The 22,044-nt window shown below is 32.5% G+C and overlaps 1 protein-coding gene across 1 annotated transcript in view; it reads left to right on the forward strand.

Moving 5' to 3' along the window:
* LOC145326589 (sodium/glucose cotransporter 4-like) overlaps positions 1 to 22,044 on the forward strand; it is a 45,000-nt gene that overhangs the window by 17,326 nt on the left and 5,630 nt on the right. Inside the window, exons 18-26 of the mRNA XM_080169960.1 lie at positions 302 to 369; positions 3,100 to 3,167; positions 4,016 to 4,093; positions 4,544 to 4,590; positions 5,366 to 5,425; positions 7,212 to 7,332; positions 8,620 to 8,651; positions 9,408 to 9,475; positions 13,895 to 13,953. Of these exons, the coding sequence (XP_080026086.1) occupies positions 302 to 369; positions 3,100 to 3,167; positions 4,016 to 4,093; positions 4,544 to 4,590; positions 5,366 to 5,425; positions 7,212 to 7,332; positions 8,620 to 8,651; positions 9,408 to 9,475; positions 13,895 to 13,953 (601 nt within the window). The remainder of the gene's footprint in view (positions 1 to 301; positions 370 to 3,099; positions 3,168 to 4,015; positions 4,094 to 4,543; positions 4,591 to 5,365; positions 5,426 to 7,211; positions 7,333 to 8,619; positions 8,652 to 9,407; positions 9,476 to 13,894; positions 13,954 to 22,044) is intronic.

The following is a 22,044-nucleotide window of genomic DNA, read 5'->3' on the forward strand; positions in this document are numbered from 1 at the left end:
TTAAATTTTTATACACACTGTTAAGTTTTAGTGATTCGCATAAACATCATGCTTTAAATGTATTTTTTCCAATTTTTTAAAAGTATTTTTTCTACTTAATTTTTCAATGTTTTTTAGTGTTTTTCAATATTTTTCAAAAAAACATCGAGAGAAAAAGTCTTCAAACTGAAAAACATTGAGCAAACTATGCACCGTGTAAAAATATTATCTTTTGGAGAAATTTCAGAAGTCCATATATAGGAAATTAACTTTTAATTTTAGACACAGATAATAAATAAAAGAATGATCATTTGATTTCTAGGTTTCGGAAATCAGCTTCAGATAGAGAAATGTTGATAGTTGGAAGATCTTTTGTTATTGTTCTATTAGGTAACAATTCAAATACAAGTGAAATTTATTTATGCCTTGTATATTAGTTAGGTAGTAATCTACAGACAATGAAATCCTAGTTTTTGAAACATATTTGGCCTGTACCAAGAAATTAGTTTGATAAGATAGAGTTGAGAAGGATTTAAGTAAGGTATTTAAAAATTAAGCTGTCCTAAAAATGGCATTTTTTGCTTAATATCCTACAAAACTTTAAATCAGCTTTCAATTATATTAATAATTAGCCTTTTTTATTCTAATTCAAAGTTTATTCCGAATTTTTGACCAAAATAAGACTTTATTGAGGTTTATATTTCCATAAATGAAGCAATGTATTTATTTTTGAAAAATTTTTCCTTTTTCTTGCTTTTTTTATTTAAGAGTTTATTATCATTTTAAATTTATAATTAACTAGTGAATCGGTGGTGCAGGCACCACCTAAAAAATTATATTCTACGTTATCTCACTTCTGAATATTAACCCTATTCTTCCATTGACCTATCCCTGACTATTAACTTTTTTTCTTCCATTGACCTATCCCCGAATATTAATCATTTTTCTTCCATTGTCCTATCCCCGACTATTAATCCTTTTTCTTCCATTGACCTATCCCCGAATATTAACTTTTTTTCTTCCATTGACCTATCCCCGAATATTAACTTTTTTCTTCCATTGACCTATCCCCGACTATTAACTTTTTTTCTTCCATTGACCTATCCCCGACTATTAATTTTTTTTCTTCCATTGACCTATCCCCGACTATTAACTTTTTTTCTTCCATTGACCTATCCCCGACTATTAACTTTTTTTCTTCCATTGACCTATCCCCGACTATTAATCATTTTTCTTCCATTGACCTATCCCCGAATATTAACTTTTTTTCTTCCATTGACCTATCCCCGACTATTAACTTTTTTTCTTCCATTGACCTATCCCCGACTATTAATCATTTTACTTCCATTGACCTATCCCCGACTATTAATCATTTTTCTTCCATTGACCTACCCCCGACTATTAATCATTTTTCTGCCATTGACCTATCCCCGACTATTAATCATTTTTCTTCCATTGACCTATCCCCGACTATTAATCATTTTTCTTCCATTGACCTATCCCCGACTATTAATCTTATTTCTTCCATTGACCTATCCCGACTATTAATCATTTTTCTTCCATTGACCTATCCCCGACTATTAATCATTTTTCTTCCATTGACCTATCCCCGACTATTAATCTTATTTCTTCCATTGACCTATCCCGACTATTAATCATTTTTCTTCCATTGTCCTATCCCCGACTATTAATCCTTTTTCTTCCATTGACCTATCCCCGAATATTAACTTTTTTCTTCCACTGACCTATCCCCGAATATTAATCATTTTTCTTCCATTGTCCTATCCCCGACTATTAATCCTTTTTCTTCCATTGACCTATCCCCGAATATTAACTTTTTTCTTCCATTGACCTATCCCCGACTATTAACTTTTTTTCTTCCATTGACCTATCCCCGACTATTAATTTTTTTTCTTCCATTGACCTATCCCCGACTATTAACTTTTTTTCTTCCATTGACCTATCCCCGAATATTAACTTTTTTTCTTCCATTGACCTATCCCCGACTATTAATCATTTTTCTTCCATTGACCTATCCCCGAATATTTACTTTTTTTCTTCCATTGACCTATCCCCGACTATTAACTTTTTTTCTTCCATTGACCTATCCCCGACTATTAATCATTTTACTTCCATTGACCTATCCCCGACTATTAATCATTTTTCTTCCATTGACCTATCCCCGACTATTAATCATTTTTCTGCCATTGACCTATCCCCGACTATTAATCATTTTTCTTCCATTGACCTATCCCCGACTATTAATCATTTTTCTTCCATTGACCTATCCCCGACTATTAATCTTATTTCTTCCATTGACCTATCCCGACTATTAATCTTATTTCTTCCATTGACCTATCCCCGACTATTAATATTTTTTCTTCCATTTACCTATCCCCAACTATTAATCTTATTTCTTCCATTGACATATCCCTGAATCTCTCTCTCCGAACCGTACTACAAATCAAGTTACTCATAAAGATTACTACGACTTTTATAGTTTCGTTTATTCATCATTTTTAAAATATTTAATGTCCCTCTCTCTCACTTCCCTTTTCTTCCGTCTTTAATTTCATTTCATTATTTTTATTTAAAACCGTATTTATAATTTTGTCTCTCTTTCTTTAAAATATTTTAGGATCCTAATGTTTTTTGTTTAAAATTATCGTCCTGAAAGGGTTAAACTATTTAGCTAAATGTTAAATTTTAGTTTAATATCTGAACACATTCGGGCGCGTCGCTAGTATCATATTACATTAAAACTTAGTTTTCCTTGATTTACTATATTATAAACTTAAATTTTCTATTTTATGAATAGAAATTTAATACTTCAATATAATTTGAATAGCAACATGAAATAAAAAATTTAATTTATTCTTTATAGAGTAAAATAATGGGTCTTATCGTTGTGGTCATTGAGAGTTTATTATTGATTATTGAACCAGTATGAGTTTTTAACATCTGACCTTTGGAAAACTTGAGCTCGTTTATAGACATTTATTTCCTATATAGATCTGTCATGGATCTTGATGCAATACAGCAGGCCGTTTTGTAAATGTTAAAAATTGGAAGATTTCATTAAATAAAAGTAATCGCAAATATAAGTATTAAATAATTTAGGAGTTAGTATAGCTTGGGTTCCCATTATTACCGGATTCAAAGAGTCACAGCTTTTTGTTTATATCCAGGTAAATTTTTCTAATGTGCTTAAAAAGGTAATAACAGGCGGCTGTCATGATTAGAAATACTTTTTTCTTTAAAATGTGTGTTTTAATTTTAAATTAAAAAAACAGCTACCTTTTGAGAACCGGCCATACCCTTGTTATATTATAGCTGTGATCTTAAAAGTACAAAATATACACATTTAAGATATACTAAATTTTGGATCAAGGAAAAATTATGTGTAATAAAACAAAAGAAGATAAAATTTAAATTTTGCACATTCCTAATCTTTAAATATATCCCAAGGTTTTGAGAGCAAAGCATTTCTATATATTAGATTTGTACATTCGTACTTCTAATCAAACCAAAAACTAAAATTATTATAGCGATTAGGCAGTTTCTTTTTAACAATTTTTTTTACATACATATATGAATGGGGGAATGCCATTACATCCAGCAAAAATACAGTGAATGCAATTTTGCCAGTGCATTAAGAAAAGTATGGATGTATCTATGGCAAACTGAATTTTAACTGTATAAATGACAATAATATTGAAACTCCTTACATCTAACATATTATTGGGTGACCCCCCCCCCCCCCCAATCCAGCTCTTATTATAAGGTAATATTGAGTAGAGGCCCTGAAGGCTAAAGGGATTAGACATTAAGAAAAATCTTCCTTTTATTTTCAATTTATATAAGAATAAAGGGGGGGGGGTCCTGTGCTCCTTATGCACTTTGAGGGAAAGCACCATTATAAAAGTAATAAATAATACCCTCCCCCAAAGAGACAGGCAAACGAACTTATAAATTTATAAATGAAGAAAAACATATAAACATACATTTTCTGATATATTTATGCTTTCAATTCCAGAGTGTTTCAAATTTTCTGTGTCCGCCCATCAGTGCAATTTTTGTTATTGGAGTTCTTTGGGACAGAATTAATGAACAGGTAAAAAAAAATAGTTATTTTTCTCATCGTATTATAGTTAGGTTTTCGCGGATATTAAAATGAGAAATCATAAGATGTGTTAGCCCCGAGGGGCCTTAGGACCGTGCTACTAAATTGGTATTATTTTTTTACCTTTATTTTATTATTCATAGAAAATTGTCACTAATATAATGCTATACATGATTTTTCATTAAGGCTGAGAAATTAGAATCGATTCGAAACCAGTGGATATTTCAATTTCAAAGCCATACTGGAAAAGATATCACATGAATATTGAATAATTATATGAGTAGATTGTTATATAGATAGTTTGCTAGTAAGATAAGTAATTGGAGAGAAATATAGTTTTTTACATAGATATATAATATAGTAAATATATATCTTGATATTTAGATATCTAGATGAATAAACAAACGCAGTAATACTTCAGGCTATTACTTTATATATTAGGGTGCTTTTTGGGGACTAATTGTTGGATTTGGCATTGGAATTATTAGGTAAATACATTAGTTAAATTGATATATTATTACTTTAATGTTACAGCAGTTTTATGTACTATGATAAAGTGATGCTCGCTAAAATAACGAAACCCCTCATCCACTCTCTTCACTGCATCCCCTACCCTCCTACTGAATGATCGAACTGACCAACAATTGAGGTCCACATTAGTAAGCTGAATTGACGACAAATTTTCCTCTGTCAATATATCAACGTATATTCTTATATATAGATTATTACTCTTATTAATTCTTGGTATTTTGACTTTAACAACATGTTTAATAAACAAAATTTATTTTTAACTAAATTAACTTGCATAATATAAACAATGTCAATGCCTAACAAATCTTTCCAAGTTAAAGCGGCGCTGCTCTATAAATCAATTCTTTTGTATAGAGTTCAGAGAAAATGTGATTTTTCTAGGCTGCTATTTAATTTAACAAAGATTTTTTGCTGATGATGCCAATACCAAAGAGCATCTAGCTTACAATTTACTAGGTACGTCGATCTATCAGACATGTTCAAATTACGGTATTAATATTTTTAAGTTTTAGTGATTTTCTAATTTGATTATCACACATAACCTCTCTCTTTCTTTTACATTTCTTTATAACCACTGAACATTTAATCTAGACATATATTTACCCATTCATGATTTGTATGTGCTACTTTTGGATGTTGTCATCCTTGTAATTAGTGTATTATCAACTTAGGAGGAAACACGTTTAATAAAAAATAATTTTTCTCCAAAATTTTAGGTTTTTTTTATTAAAGGTTTATCCTGGCATTTGGATTTAAAGCACCGGCTTGTGGTTCTGGATTAATTGATGAAAGGTAATTAAAATATAAAAGTAGCTAGATGTTGTTTGTTTGAAGCATAAGATCTCGCTTATCACAGGATCGATAAGGTTCTCATTTAAAGTGAAACCCGTAAACAAACCTAAACCTAACCTAAAATTTAGAACATTTTTTATTGATACTTCTTTAGTTTATTTACGAATTTTAAAAACTTTAGATCAAACATAATTATTAGAATTCTACTGAATAAAAAGCTCAACTATACTGTTTTTTTTTTCATTTAAACTTGTTAATGCTGCAGCACTTATGGAAATAATTATCCTAGTTAATCTATTTTATCTAATTATTTGACAGTTTCCCTCAGATGCCATGTAATGTTGAGCACTGAAACACTCCCCCCTTAGTTTCCCTCAAGTGCCATGTAATGTAGAGCACTGAACACTCCCCCCTTAGTTTCCCTCAAGTGCCATGTAATGTTGAGCACTGAAACACTCCCCCCTTAGTTTCCCTCAAGTGCCATGAAATGTAGAGCACTGAAACACTCCCCCCTTAGTTTCCCTCAGATGCCATGTAATGTAGAGCACTGAAACACTCCCCCCTTAGTTTCCCTCAAGTGCCATGTAATGTAGAGCACTGAAACACTCCCCCCTTAGTTTCCCTCAGATGCCATGTAATGTAGAGCACTGAAACACTCCCCCCTTAGTTTCCCTCAAGTGCCATGTAATGTTGAGCACTGAAACACTCCCCCCTTAGTTTCCCTCAAGTACCATGTAATGTAGAGCACTGAAACACTCCCCCCTTAGTTTCCCTCAAGTGCCATGTAATGTAGAGCACTGAAACACTCCCCCCTTAGTTTCCCTCAAGTGCCATGTAATGTTGAGCACTGAAACACTCCCCCCTTAGTTTCCCTCAAGTGCCATGTAATGTAGAGCACTGAACACTCCCCCCTTAGTTTCCCTCAAGTGCCATGTAATGTTGAGCACTGAAACACTCCCCCCTTAGTTTCCCTCAAGTGCCATGAAATGTAGAGCACTGAAACACTCCCCCCTTAGTTTCCCTCAGATGCCATGTAATGTAGAGCACTGAAACACTCCCCCCTTAGTTTCCCTCAAGTGCCATGTAATGTAGAGCACTGAAACACTCCCCCCTTAGTTTCCCTCAGATGCCATGTAATGTAGAGCACTGAAACACTCCCCCCTTAGTTTCCCTCAAGTGCCATGTAATGTTGAGCACTGAAACACTCCCCCCTTAGTTTCCCTCAAGTACCATGTAATGTAGAGCACTGAAACACTCCCCCCTTAGTTTCCCTCAAGTGCCATGTAATGTAGAGCACTGAAACACTCCCCCCTTAGTTTCCCTCAAGTGCCATGTAATGTTGAGCACTGAAACACTCCCCCCTTAGTTTCCCTCAAGGGTCATGTAATGTAGAGCACTGAAACACTCCCCCCTTAGTTTCTCTCAGATGCCATGTAATGTAGAGCACTGAAACACTCCCCCCTTAGTTTCCCTCAAGTGCCATGTAATGTAGAGCACTGAAACACTCCCCCCTTAGTTTCCCTCAAGTGCCATGTAATGTAGAGCACTGAAACACTCCCCCCTTAGTTTCCCTCAAGTGCCATGTAATGTAGAGCACTGAAACACTCCCCCCTTAGTTTCCCTCAAGTGCCATGTAATGTAGAGCACTAAAACACTCCCTCCTTAGTTTTAAAACAGATTGAAAATGATAGGGACTGGTGATTGTTTGTTTGATTATTACTTATTACTTATTTATATTTCCAGTGCTTGATAGTCACTAAAAGGAAAATCACTTTTTTTCCTTTAGATCTCAGTTTGTAATAGCTACGGTAGACAAGTTTCACTATCTCCATTTTGGCGCTTTCTCATTTCTTCTTGTTATTTGTGTTGCAACTGTGGTATCCCTAATCACGGAACCTATACCAAAGGTTAGTATTTCGGCAGCTTATACCTACAAAGAAATTAAATTGAAAAAAATTCACGAAAACCTATACGTTATTTCCAGCTGTCGTTGGGGGCAACACATTGACCCTCTTTTATCTGCCCTCCAGATATTATTTCGCTTTTTGGCTACACCTTATTCCTGTCATTTTGGGCTTGGCAGACGAGCATAAGCAGCTTACAAGTAACTTAGACGCGACTGCCAAGCCCTGTAAGCATTCTTTATTTAGCAGCTACTCTTTAACTCTCTACGTGTCTACATTTAGTTTGTTATGTGCAGGGAGGGAGGAGACATTGGACTGAAAATTACACCCAAAGTTTTATAACTAAACGTTATCATTATTCGTCGGATCAATGTCTTTTGGTGCTATTATCTAATTATGATTGGTTGATTTTTCGCTCCAAACTTACTAAATAAAAGCCCCCATTCTTTATAGATAAAAAGCTACTTATTAGAAAAGGCAGGGTTCGTTTGCACTTTTTAATTTATCATATTTGAACGTAAAAGAAGTATTCATTTTTTTGTAAAGTTTAATAAAAGTTTGTAAAAGTTAAGAAAGGTGTATTCATTTTGCAATTGATTTTAAATATTTCAATTAAATGGTAAAATTATTTCTTAAAAGAAATTTTAAGGTGTATTTTTATATTTGATTTTGCTATAGTAAAGGTCCATATTAAATTGTTATCTTAATATACTTTTCATTTTTTCCATGATATTTTGGTAAGGATTAAAAGATCATTTTTAATTAAAATAAAAAAATGAATAATGAACATTCTTCCCTAAAATGAAGTTTTGAGATTGATAATAGAAAATGTCAAAGATTTTGGTAATTCTACTCTTCAAGTTTATGTTTAAAAAGTATGTCTTTTAGAAGTTAATTATTATTACATTACAATCCCACCCTTCCTCTTTTCGCCTGATAGCCTAAAACCTGCACAACAAACTATTGACCATTCCATGAATAAAGTATAGCCAACAAGCGAAATAAATCAAAAATGTTATTTGGGGGACAGATGAAAAGGTCCTCAATTCTACGAAGTGTTGCCCCCAAAGACAACTGAAAACTAGATATTGGTTTCGTGATTTTTTTTCGAATTAATTTCGTTGTTTGGTATAAGCACAAGCAGGGACCATTCAGATTATATACATTACTGACATATTCAAACAAACATCCAGCTACTTTAGAAAACTCACGACTAAATTTGAATATGTTTTAATGAAATATTCTAAATTAAATGAAGAAGTGAAATAATTTTGGAAACTTTTTGTTCAGGAAAAACTTTGGAGACTGACATATTGGACCAGGTATGATAGTAAACATCATTCATAGCTGCGTAGCTATTATAAAAGTTTTTATGTAAACTTGTTTAGGTTTTAACAATTGCACGTACATTCAACTTATATTTTATAGAAAAAATGAAAAATAAACTGTTATTACGAATCTAACAGTGTTTCAATTGGAAAAGTCATTTAGATTTATTTTTAAAAGTAAAACTCGATAAAAAAAACTGTCTTGAGACCTAGAAGTGTGAAGAAGTTTTGGGTATAGTCCTTTCCACGACATCCCTCCATAAGGAGCGATTCTTCGTATTTTTCACGGTAGCTTTTCTCCTATTTCTAGCCCCTGCGGGGGGCTCTAAACCTGCGGGGCCAATTACCTAACCCTGTGGGGCAATCACCTAACTTAATATAACCTAACCTAACCTAAAATAACCTATAAAAAGCCATTTTAAAAATACGACTAATCGCTCCTTATGGAGGGATGTCGTGGAAAGGACAATACCCGAAGTTTTTTTGGGGGGAGAGGGGGGGGGGTGGTAATTTCTTCAATGGGCGATTTTTCATGCAAGGTTGGTAATGCCATCCCCAAAAATAGTTATAAACCTATCCAGGACCTATTGATGAAAAAGCTACCCTGGAAAGAAGAATCATATCGGTTTAGTGGAGGGCAAGATCCTTTGGCACACACACACATAGACGGACAGATCCTTTTACTTTATCATAAAGATTCTTAAATTTTTGTGATTATGATATGCAATGAAATACCAATTATATTTTTAGATACAGCACAGAAGTAAGAGAAAGTCTACATAATGAGGAAGAAAAAGTAGAAAAGAATAGAAACGAAGGTATTGTTATTCTTCGTAGCGCAGCTGCTGTGAAATTGGAAGCCTGTGTATTGGCCTAACATTAGTCATTTGTAATGTATGAAATCATTTCTATAGACACTATTAGGAGCTTCTAAAATTGTTTTTGCATTTGTCTAAAATAAGCAATCATTATAAATTTTAAAATGTAGGGTTACTTTTTTATAATATTGAACGCTCTTATCTATTTTTGACTAGCGAAGCTACTCTATAACGATTTTGCTGTTCGTCCGTATCGCTATGAGGTTAACCTGATTTTCTTGACTGCTACATAAGATAGACAGCTGAAGATTTAAATGAGCATCCAATACAAAATTTATTTGTCCCGTCAGTTTGTCGGTCAATCTCAAAAAGACAAATATGCTTATTTCTTTTTAAATGTTTCGTGATTTTCTTTGAATAATGGAATGTTCTCTCCTAGCATTTTTTATGACAATTGAACGTCTGCTTTATAACTCATTTTATCTGCTTGTCCATCCATGATATTTGTTCTAGGCTATTTATGGATGATGTCATCCTTGCTCTATAATGATCTATATGTTCAGAAATTTTAATCCATGGAAGTTCTACTTTTATGTATCATCGGAGGGAAAGTCATTAAGTATTTTTTAAAAAGATTATAAATTTTTGAAAGCAAATTTTTCTTTAATAAGGGTCGTTGCATCCGTCCGTGATAGTTAGATCTTTACGTTTTAATTTGAACTGGTTATAATTGTCCTATCAACTCTAGCGTAGCAGCTCTATAATTATTACCAGAAAGTCCTACGTCCATTTAAAACAAGCTGATTTTTTACTTTTTTTCTTTATAATCAAGTCTTTAAAATGTAAGTATGTCAAACAAAATCCTTTATTCAAGAAGTTTTGCAGCAAATTTACTTACAATTTTGTGTAGGCTTATGCATTAGTATTCTGCTTATTCAGTTCGGCCACTCTACAAGTGTTAATATTCATTTGTCCTTTTATTTAAGAGTTTCGCTACTTATAGATGATATCATCCTTGTTCTGTAATGTTCTATATTTTACAAAGTTACATATTAATTCGAAATAATCTTTATATTTAGATTTTATCTTAGCAGGGAAACTACTCTACAAGTTATTTTTGTTCTACGTTTTACGTTCTTTTCTTGTAATTTATTATTATTACACGAAAAGACTTATAAACAAGCTCTCTCATTCGCTGGCTGAAAACAATGGATACTTTTATTAAATGCTGATAGGTTTGATTCAACAAGTAGTGTCCAAAGTTTTCACCCACCAATTTTAATTTATAAAAGGGGTATTTTGTTTATCATCAATGAGGCTCTTTATATTTATCATTTAATTTCTTATCCCTTGAGATCCCTTGCATTGATAGGTTGGTTCAAACTATTAGTATCCAAACTTTTTAACCAATAATTTTACTCCATTAAAGGGATAATTTCGTTTGTCATCGGAGGGGAGGTCATTAAAATCTAAAACGATTTATATTTTTTTTTTAAGGGGGGGGGGGTAGATATACCACACTTTTCTGGGATCTTGCTGAGTCAAGTATCAACTGTTGGGAATATCAAAGGATGACTCCATGCAAAATTTGAGCCGGATCCGGCCAAAACCGGCCGTGAATTTTATGAAAAACCGGTTTTTTCCGGTTTTTAAGGGGTATCTGTAAATCGATTCAGCTGGAGCAAAACTGGTTGGAGGTACAAAAAATTTTACTTCACATGAAATTTAGCCAATGCAATTGCCTACAAAAATGTACTTCATCATAAACTTGATTGGACAACTCTTTCCCCTCCTAAATGTCCATTAAAACCTCGGAAACGGCAAAAATCGCCAAAAATCACGCCTTCGGCGGCGAATAACGGCTAAACGGTCAGCCGGAGGCGAATGAAACATAAATAAAGAAATGTCCGCCTCAAAAAGTTGTTCAATATCAAAGAGATGCTTGAAGTCTCTAAAACGACTCCTTCCCCTCCTTTAGGGGAAAAACTGAAAAAACGTGATTTTCAAAAGTATGCCCACTTCGTGGGTGTGGGGGGCACTGAACCCGTCACCCCAGGGTCACCAAATATAAAGTCTACGCGGCCCACAATGCTGTATTTTCACCAAGTGAAAGTCTTGTGTCAATATCTCTTATGAGAAAAAAGTTATTAATTAATTAAAATTTCAAATTGTGATTTTTTGATGGATTTCTTTGATGAAATGACAGGCTGGTCAATTTTTAGGCCATTTTTTGCGGTTTTTGGGCTGTCACGTCCAAACGGTTTGATATAATCTCACGGGACCTTTTGCCCAACCTAAGTCTGGTTATTTGTGAGGTCTAGGAAAAAAAATCAGACTTATGCAAAAGATTATAATTATAATCTTTACACAGAAAAATGGCACGAGGTGAGGGTTTGAGAGGGCAAAATGAGCCAACCAGCGATTTTTGACGGCGCACAGCGACGGTGTGCTTCATCCAATCCGGGATTTTTTTTTCTTAGACCTCACAAATAACCAGACTTAGGTCGGGCAAAAGGTCCCGTGAGATTATCTCAAACCGTTTGGGCGTGACAGCCCAATAACCGCAAAAAATGGCCTAAAAATTGACCAGCCTGTCATTTCATCAAATAAATCCATCAAAAAATCCAATTTGAAATTTTAATTAATTAATAACTTTTTTCTCATAAGAGATATTGACACAAGACTTTCACTTGGTGAAAATTCAGCATTGTGGGCCGCGTAGACTTTATATTTGGTGACCCTGGGGTGACGGGTTCAGTGCCCTCACACCCACGAAGTGGGCATACTTTTGAAAATCACGTTTTTTCAGTTTATCCCCTTAAAGGAGGGGAAGGAGTCGTTTTAGAGACTTCAAGCATCTCTTTGATATTGAACAATTTTTTGAGGCGGACATTTCTTTATTTATGTTTCATTCGCCTCCAGCTGACCGTTTAGCCGTTATTCGCCGCCGAAGGCGTGATTTTTGGCGATTTTTGCCGTTTCCGAGGTTTTAATGGACATTTAGGAGGGGAAAGAGTTGTCCAATCAAGTTTATGATGAAGTACATTTTTGTAGGCAATTGCATTGGCTAAATTTCATGTGAAGTAAAATTTTTTGTACCTCCAACCAGTTTTGCTCCAGCTGAATCGATTTACAGATACCCCTTAAAAACCGGAAAAAACCGGTTTTTCATAAAATTCACGGCCGGTTTTGGCCGGATCCGGCTCAAATTTTGCATGGAGTCATCCTTAAATATTCCCAACAGTTGATACTTGACTCAGCAAGATCCCAGAAAAGTGTGGTATATCTAGGGGGGGGCGGGTATGGGGTTTAATACCTTCCGCCAAATAGACTAAAACCTGCTCTGACGTTATACTTCATTTGAAAATTAGAAATCTTAATCAAATCATTCAAACATCTATTTTTACAATGTACATCGGCTATTAAACGTAATCTTCCTAGTTTTTCATGAATTTTAATAAAATAGAAAACTTTATCCAAAGCATTATTTTTAGATTTCTTATTTTCATACCTAATTAAAGTAAAAATAAATTTATAAGTGGTATTTAAGTGTATTTTTAATAACAATTATGTAAGCTTGTGCCACTTAAAAATAATGATATGAATATTATAATTTATAATGTACTTTTATTATTTTTTTTATAGTTGTTTGTTTCTCCTTAAGTAGCGCAGCAGGAAGCAACTTAAAGTTCCTATATAAAATGACGTTATACAATACAAATAACCAATGATAGGCCAGTATACATTTTACCATTGGTCAAATAAAATGTACACTGGTCTATCATTGGTCATTGGTATTATATGACGTCAATTTTTTTTATAGGCACCAGGCAATTTTCAGCATTTATGAAAGACCTTAATTATTACGAATTATTTTAGAATGTGTCTACGGTCATTTTAAAGAGAAAGGTGAAATTTGTAGTCAATTCATAACATTAAGTTTAATTTAAAAAGAAAAAATAAGTTTATTTTTTGGAGGTGTTTTTACTATTGGTGATTTATCTTAAGAGGCTGGTGGTACTCTCCATGAAATCAATTAATATCTCCCAGTACCTTTATTGTATAGGAGAAAGGTGCAGCAGTCAGAGAAATCTTTTGGTATAGATTAACAAACATCCTGATACTTTTATAATAATATAAACCAATGTAAACATCTTTCCTAACATCCTTTTAAAATTATAATTCAGGGGTAAAGTTCAGAGGATACTTTTACATGTTTAATTCCCGCGGTTATGGTGGGTTAGTGGAATACATGACAGATTCCTCCCCTTATGTATTATGGGGGAGGAATCCTATATTAAAGTTTATACAACATTCAAATTTTGTACAAGAAAAACACTATTATTAATGCGAAGCTAACCTGCATTTTTGGTCTCTTCGCTAAAAAAGCAAAAAAAGTTGAAATTGTATTTTTTTCAGGTACAAATTCTCCAACAACCATGAACAAAGTTGTTTCCTACGTTTGCTGTCTACCCAAGGTAAATTTTATAGTTGCGAGGATAGTCTATACCTTATCCGTATACTAAAGTAACAGGATCTGTGTCTGTCTGTGTGTACCGAAGAATTTCGCTAACCACTGAATTGATTGAGGCATAGATCTTGGGATGGTTTAGACTACATAGAAGCTAGGGGCAGTGCTGCTATTACTTTAATATATCAGTTTTTGTAAAAAGTACTGATGTGCGGTTGGTGTGTGTCAACAAAAAGCCCCATAAATTTGAATATGGGAAGGCCTTCCTTCGCCAGTTTTTTGCTTAGCTACATATGGAAATAATTGTCCTTGTATCGTTTAAAATTAGAAATAATGAGCTTGCTCTTGATTTCTTAAGTTTTTTACTGTAATTAAATGAGGCAATAAAAATTACACTTAAAACTCGGTCACATCAGCTATTTACAAAAACACAGGGATGTAAAATGATAAGACAATGACCAATGAATTAATGTACATTACCAATGATGATACACAAAATTACCCCAATTGTAGATTACAATTAGTGGTTAAAACGGTTGGACATCGTACTAAATATGCCATCTAATTGAAATTCATTAAAAGACCCCAAAGTTGTTAAGCCAACAAAAAAAAGATAAATGTCCGTTACCCCCTCTGATATAATTACACTTTGTTCTATTATTAGCTTTTGAAATATAAATTATAGTTCTTATTGTTTGTTCAAATATATATAACACACAGTTATGGAATCTCGACCACAAAGATTTTTTATCCAATCTTGACAAGTGAGGTATTTTTGGAAAGAAGAATATACATAGAAAACGCCTATGTAAATTAGAAAATCAACAGAAATCACATTTGCAAGTTATTTGCAAAAATCTGCAATGTTAATTTGCAAAATTTATTTCATGCCTTAAATGACAGATTTAGAAAAAAATCTTTTTATGAAATATGTTCAGCTATAAGTTTAGAACATAATTAAGGCAAAAAAAATTCCCTTAGTGTTACTTTTTTCACCTTATATAGGAAAAAAGCAGTTTCTCACAATTTATGATAAAAAAAGTTATAGGAACAAAAAATATGTTTTTTCTTGATGTAAACACAATAATTGGCATAAAATCTATTATCCTAAATGTAAAAATCAGATACAGAATCCTTTTTATAGTCAATATAGTGCAAAAAGTAACTAAGACATTTTTGCAAAGTATGAAAATCTAAAGAAAATAGTTCTTTTTGCTTTTGATATACATATCAGATAAATGTATATAAAATTAGTGATCAAAAACTTTAAAACATGTTATAAGTTTTTTCAACACTGTCATTGATTAAATTGCACTTTTAGGTTTAAGAATTGCCAAAGTAGTGCATAAAAACTCTTTTTTATGTAGTAATTAAACAAAATAAATCCCAAAAAAAAACAATACAAAATGGCCTACTGCATTATAAAAAACGCCCAATTGTTGATTTGAATTTATTTTGTTTAATAACTTTAAAAAAAGAGTTTTTATGTGCAACTTTGGTAATGAGTAAACCTAAAAGTGCATTTTAATCAATGATAGGGTTGAAAAAAGTTATAACTTGTTTTATAGTTTTTGATCACTAATTTTATATACATTTATCTGATATGTATATCAAAAGCAAAAAGAACTATTTTCTTTAGATTTTCATACTTTGCAAAAATAACTTGGTTACTTTTTGCTCTATATTTGCTCTAAAAAGGAGTCTATATCTGATTTTTACATTTAGGATGATAGATTTTATGCCAATTATTGTGTTTACATCAAGAAAAAACATTATTTTTATTCCTATAACTTTTTTTTATCATAAATTGTGAGAAACTACTTTTTTCATATATAAGGTGAAAAAAGTAACACTAAAGAAATTTTTTTTGCCTTAAGTATGTTCTAAACTTATAGATAAACACATTTCATAAAAGATTTTTTTCTAAATAAGTCATTTAAGGCATGAAATTAATTTTGCAAATTAAATTGCAGATTTTTGCAAATAACTTGCAAATATGATTTCTGCGGATTTTCTAATTTACATAGGCGTTTTCTATGTATATTCCTCTTTCCAAAAATACCTCACTTGTCAAGATTGGATAAAAAAATCTTTGTAGTCGAGATTCTATAACTGTGAACATTTATATTAAATACAAATTATATGTTACAACAAGTTGAAAACGCTAAACCAAATTTACCTATGTTTTATGTAGTTCCACTATAGGTTTTTTTTACCATAATAATAGTTCGAAATTGCTTGAGAAAAGAAAATTTATTCTATTTCATGCTAACTAGTAGCTTTAAAACAAGTGTCTGAGAACCTCACTATCAAAGAATCTATTGCAATCAAATTATAAAATTTAATCTTATTAAAAGTACGAATAAAGAAACAAAATCAATTTTAACAAAAAAAATAAAATCCTAAGTCATTTAGTAATAATATTTTATGAAGAAAAAAAACTTTGATTACGTAATATTATTAAGAGCAGATTAATTGCTTGCAGAAAGTCTAATTTTGGAATTTATTCGAAGAAAAACAATTAATAGAAACACACTTTACTTTGTTGAGCATGACAACTCTTTAAGTGAATAGTCTGTTAAAAAAAACACATCTTGCTCGACTAGGCGCCTTAAGGGAAACCGCCTGAGGGTAGCCTGTACAAGTTGTATATGATAACTGAATTCAATTTTACTATCACAACTTCAGTACATCAACAGAATTTGACAAACATATTATTAAGAGTTGATAGAATGTTCCAATCAACACTGCACATTACTTTTTTCACGCTGGCGTTGTGATTCTATTTATAGTTTTCCATGTAATTAATTATAAACCTATCGTTCAGCAATATTATTGTATTTACTAAAACAATACCCAATAGACATGTGAATACATAATGGTTTCAAACTTTAAAATACATTTTTTAGTTCTTTTCCACAAGTGTTGGTCGATTATTGGAAACCCCCTCATAGACGTCCAAGGGGGGGGCGATTACCCCCCCCATTTAGAATTTACCCCTACCCTGGGGGTGCCGTAGGCACCCCTAACCATTTAGGAGGGGGTATTTACCCCCCCCCCAAACAATTTTGGGGGGGTAAATACCCCCCCCCCCAAAAAAAAAAATAAAAAATCTCTAATAAAAAAAATTTTGCGCGCTTCGCGCGCATTTTTAATACTATATATTTAATAAAATTTAAATTACCCCCCCCAAAAATTTTACCCCGGGGGTAAATTTTGGGGGAGGGTAAACTAAATTTACCCCTGCCAACAGATTTCAGGGGGGGTAATTACCCCCCCCCAAGCAAATTTTACCCCCGGGGTAAAAATTTAGGGGGGGGTAAAAAAAATTTGCGGCGCGCTTCGCGCGCCATTTTACCCCCCCAAACACGAATTACCCCCCCCCCTTCACAAATTTTTACCCCCCCCAAAATAAAAAGCTTGGGCGCCCCTGAACCCCCCAATATTATTTTAAAAGTATTTTCCACTGTACCTAACGCTTTAGGAACACCCAGTACCAATTTAACATAACCTTCCTGACCTGACGAAGAAGTACACCCCCTTCCTTGTTTTAAATTCATCCAAAATAAGAGGTGGGGGGGTTATTTGTGACCAATAAGTCAATTGATGGAAAACAGTAATATTTTGGGGTTGTTGCTTTAAAATTAACTTTATTATTGCATTAAATATGGCCTTAAATTTCTATACCTAATATTCAAACTGTTTTCGACATCTTACACACACTCACAAAACTACCCAAGGAAATAGGATTTCCAAAATATAAAAAGGTGCTATTTTATAGATTTTAAGTAATACCCAAAATACTTGTCTTAATACTGGAACCTTTATATGATACTATTTTCATTAGCAAAAAAAGATAAGAAAAGGAAAGAGAAAGTATTTTTATTGTATGACATAAAAAAATAATCCCTTTAACCAGGAATCTCAGGGATAAGACAATGACCGATAAATTGATTTGTATCTCCAATGATGTTACATAAAATTACCCCTTTTGTGGCTGAAATGTTTAGACACTCAACTTCATGAAGCAACCAATCAAGTTACACTTAAAGTCCCCAAAGTTGTAAAGGCAACGAATAGAAAAACGTTATTATAAAACTTTGGAGACTAGTGGGATAAACAGACCATTCACCCCTCCCTCCCTGTGTTTACAACAGAAACGAATATCATATATAAAATATATTTTTAATCTTAGAAAGGTAAGTTTCGATTGGTATGAATTAGAATAATAGAATAATGTGCAACAATATCTGGGTAATAAAATATGTATTAGTCAATTGTTTTGAACAGTTTCTATATTAATTTATCATCAGTCATTATCCTCTCCCTTCCTCCCTGAGAATGATATAAATACTTGTTTGGATGTATGTACTATTAAATGCTGCAAATTTCAAAGTGGAATGCTTTTCAGTTTTCATATTATGTTAGAAACAGGGCTCGGCAGCCGCGCGTAAGCCACCTGTAAGCCTAAGTTAAATTGTCATTTTATAACTTAAAATTTAGCTGGATGTTTAAACTATAACAGACAATCTATTTTTTCGGAATTTGTTTTTTGCTTAAAAGTGGGTTTAAATTTGAGGCTTTAACGCGGCTGAGACACGGCTGCCGAGCCCTGATTAGAAATAAGTAAATATGTGAAAATAGATAAAAAGTAACTATTAGAGCTATCGATAGCAGAAGTACGGACAGAGGGATAAATCTTAAAAGTTAAAAGTAGAAAAGCTTCTCTTTTAAAAAGTAAACAAACATATTGTGAAGAAATTTGTTAATATTTGATTGATGATATATAATTAGATGGTTTTACGTTCTTTTCCCAACTTAATATTTTTCTCTCCAAAATTCAACATTAAGCTTCTTTGAAAAAATAATCCAACACAATGGCCTAAAATCTGCCCAGAGGTAATACTATTGCGTTCCAAAATTTTAATAACATTAAAACACAATTCCACCCGTACTGACTGGTACACAATGAAGCATGCACATACAGAAACATAGGCAAATATATTGATCTGTTAGATAGAGATGGGACAATGGGCTGTTTAAACGTTTCAACCACTGATTTTTATCTACAGAATGGATAATTTTTGTATCATCATATTGGATGTACATCAATTTATCGACTATTGTCTAATCTCTTTAGGTCCCTGTTCGTCTGTTGTTAATTAAGCTTTTCATACACTGGGATCTTAAAGGAAAAGACAATAGACTTTTTTGATTGATAACATTCTCAAATGATGGCAAACAAAATTATACCTTCAGCAGATTTGAATCACTTGTTGAAAAGCCTGGACCAACCAGTCAAAAGAAAACACAAGTACCAAACGTTTTTGAGCCAAATGTAGTTATAAAACTTTGGATACCAGTGTAATTTACAATCACATGTTCCTTTCACCTATAGCTACCTAAATAATTTAGAAATATATTTTAGAAAACTGTTTTTAAAAAAAAGTGTATTAAAGCTTACTGTCCTTTTTTGTGATTGGTTGGTTACATCCTACAAGATTCTGAGATTATTAGATATGAATAGAGTAAGTATACTTGAAAATAAATCTCTTATTGGAATCCTATCCAATATCGAAATTTTCTGTTTTTAATCATATATAATTATACAGAGGTAGAGAAAATTTTTCTTGAAATAAATTTATGTCATTGAACTTTAAGAAAATGAACTATAATTAAGTTTGAATAATACATAAATAGAAAATTTTTAAACAAAAAATAAAATGATGTCCTTACTATTTTAGTTTTTGGAATATTTCTCCTATCAATATATTGAAGATAATTTTCTGCACTTAATACTACATCAATATTTAATTGTGCATAATATTTGTAATATGCGCCCCCTCCCCCCTCTGGAATCGTTGCTTTATTATTTTACAAGATTCTCTCTCCAATAGAAAGGTTTACTACACCCCCCACACACCCTTTTTTGTTTAAATAAAAAAGCTGCATAATTTATGACGGGTGAAATTTTTTTTCTTTGGGGTGGCTAGATTTCTTGGTTTTTAAAAGCGAAGCTTTTCTATAATTAGGGTCGGTCCGTCCGTCCGTAACGGATAGCCTTTTCGTTAATTTAGAATTGTTCTATCGATTTCAAACTTTGCATGGTGATTCCTTTAGTAATTAGGTACGATTTAAAAAGCGTAGCAACTCTCTAATCATTACCAGAATGTCCGTACGTCCATTTTAAACATGTCGATTTTTTTACTTTTTTAACAACAAATTTTCATGTGATCTAATCATCCCATTGATCTGATTTTTGGTATTTTAATTCCTGGGACAACAAAGTATAATGTTATAAGCGAAGCAACTCTATAATCAAGTCCTAAAAATGTAAGTATGTTCATAAACATTATCCTGTATCCAGCAGTTTTTCAACAAATTTACTTACAATTTTGGTTCGACTATTATACATTTATATTTTGATTATTCAGTTCTGACACTATACAAATGTTAATGTCCGTTTGTCCTACCGTTTCAGTGCTTCGCTTTTATGGATGTTGTCATCCTTGTTAATTTCATGGAGGGAGAGAACTGTAAATTATAATGCTATCCAAAACTTTTGTTAAATCTGTGTTTGCTTAAATGGTTGGTTAAAAGCAGTGCCTTAACTTTAAACTAATAATTTTAGTTTAGACTGGGCATAAAAACGTGTATCCTCATTGGCTAGACACAACCCAATCTGTCCCGATTTTGTATCACTTTGAAAAGTGCGATTCCGGTTACGTCATATACGTTTAGGGAAAGAAAAAGGGAAGGGGGGGAGAAAATCTCTTCAAAAGAGATGGGAGAAAAGGGAAGAGATTTTCTTCCCCCCTTCCCTTTTTATATGACGTCACAGGAATCGCACTTTTCAAAAGTGATACAAAATCGGGACAGATTGGGTTGTGTCCATTGGCTATATACATAAATTTATAGTCGATTGTCTTATCCCTTAAGATTCCTGCGATTGACCTTTATGAATCTTCAAACACAAAAACCAAAAACAAAACAAAGAAAACTTTTTCTTGAAGAAAAAAAGTTGTCCACAAGTATTTTTTTCCATAGCGTAACTGTTCAGTAGACTGGCTTAAAAATGTAAATTTATCTATTAAATTCTAATTCTAATTGTCATCAATTTTCTACTTTAAAATGCACATAAATAAAATATCTATGAAGATTGAAAAAAAAGAATACTGAGGATATTATAATACATATACTTTTTGAAATAATATATTTAATTTATAAACTTAATTCCGAAAATATGGGAAGTAAGGTTTTTGGTTTGATCAATAGAAATTCTCATTTATATAGAAATTTTGGGAAGGTTTATAGCTATATTTCTTTTCTAAAAAAACACTCCGACTAGAGGTTAGAGGCGAATCCGCAAGAAAAATATAATAGAATATTTTTTCGTGACCCTCTAATGTAATGTATTTACGGTGACCTTATATAATCATGTTTAATTTATATATGTGATATGTATGTAATCACATAACATTAATTTTATATTTATTTATGACATGCATATATTATGAATCTTTTATCAATTTGAAAGATCATTCATTGAAAGCCCTGATAGTCAATTTAGGCTTGTTAGAATTGTCCTTTCGATTACAAACTCTATAATTGTTAACAAAAAGTACGTTTGCCCGTTTTGAACTTCGATATTTAGATAGAAAATTTTTTATCACCGTTATTTTGAAATGGTGATTCATACTCTAAGGACGATTAGGCAAAATGTAATATGCGAAGCACCTTATAATCAAGTTAGTTTGTCGATTTAAAATTTCCTGTTATTAAGCCACACTTTCATAACAAATTTATGTTCGTTGGTTCGTCCATCACTTTATGGAAGTTGTCATCCTTGTTGATTGATTCATAATATATCTCTATACCAGTACCTACGTCACACTATGTTTGTCAAATTGTCAATTCTGTTTAATTGTTAAGTTTCGCTTTTATGGATGTTATCATCCTTCCCGTTATCAGCGCCGTAACAATAATTTCCAAAAATATAAAACCCGCTTGATATTAAAATTCATCGGGACAAAAACCGGTTGGACGTACAAAAGTTACCATGAAAACCTCGGGAATGGCAAAAATCGTCAAAAACAGC

Source organism: Acartia tonsa, chromosome 8, assembly GCF_053477335.1.
Source record: "Acartia tonsa isolate MP-2025a chromosome 8, ASM5347733v1, whole genome shotgun sequence".
Lineage (NCBI taxonomy): Eukaryota > Metazoa > Arthropoda > Copepoda > Calanoida > Acartiidae > Acartia > Acartia tonsa.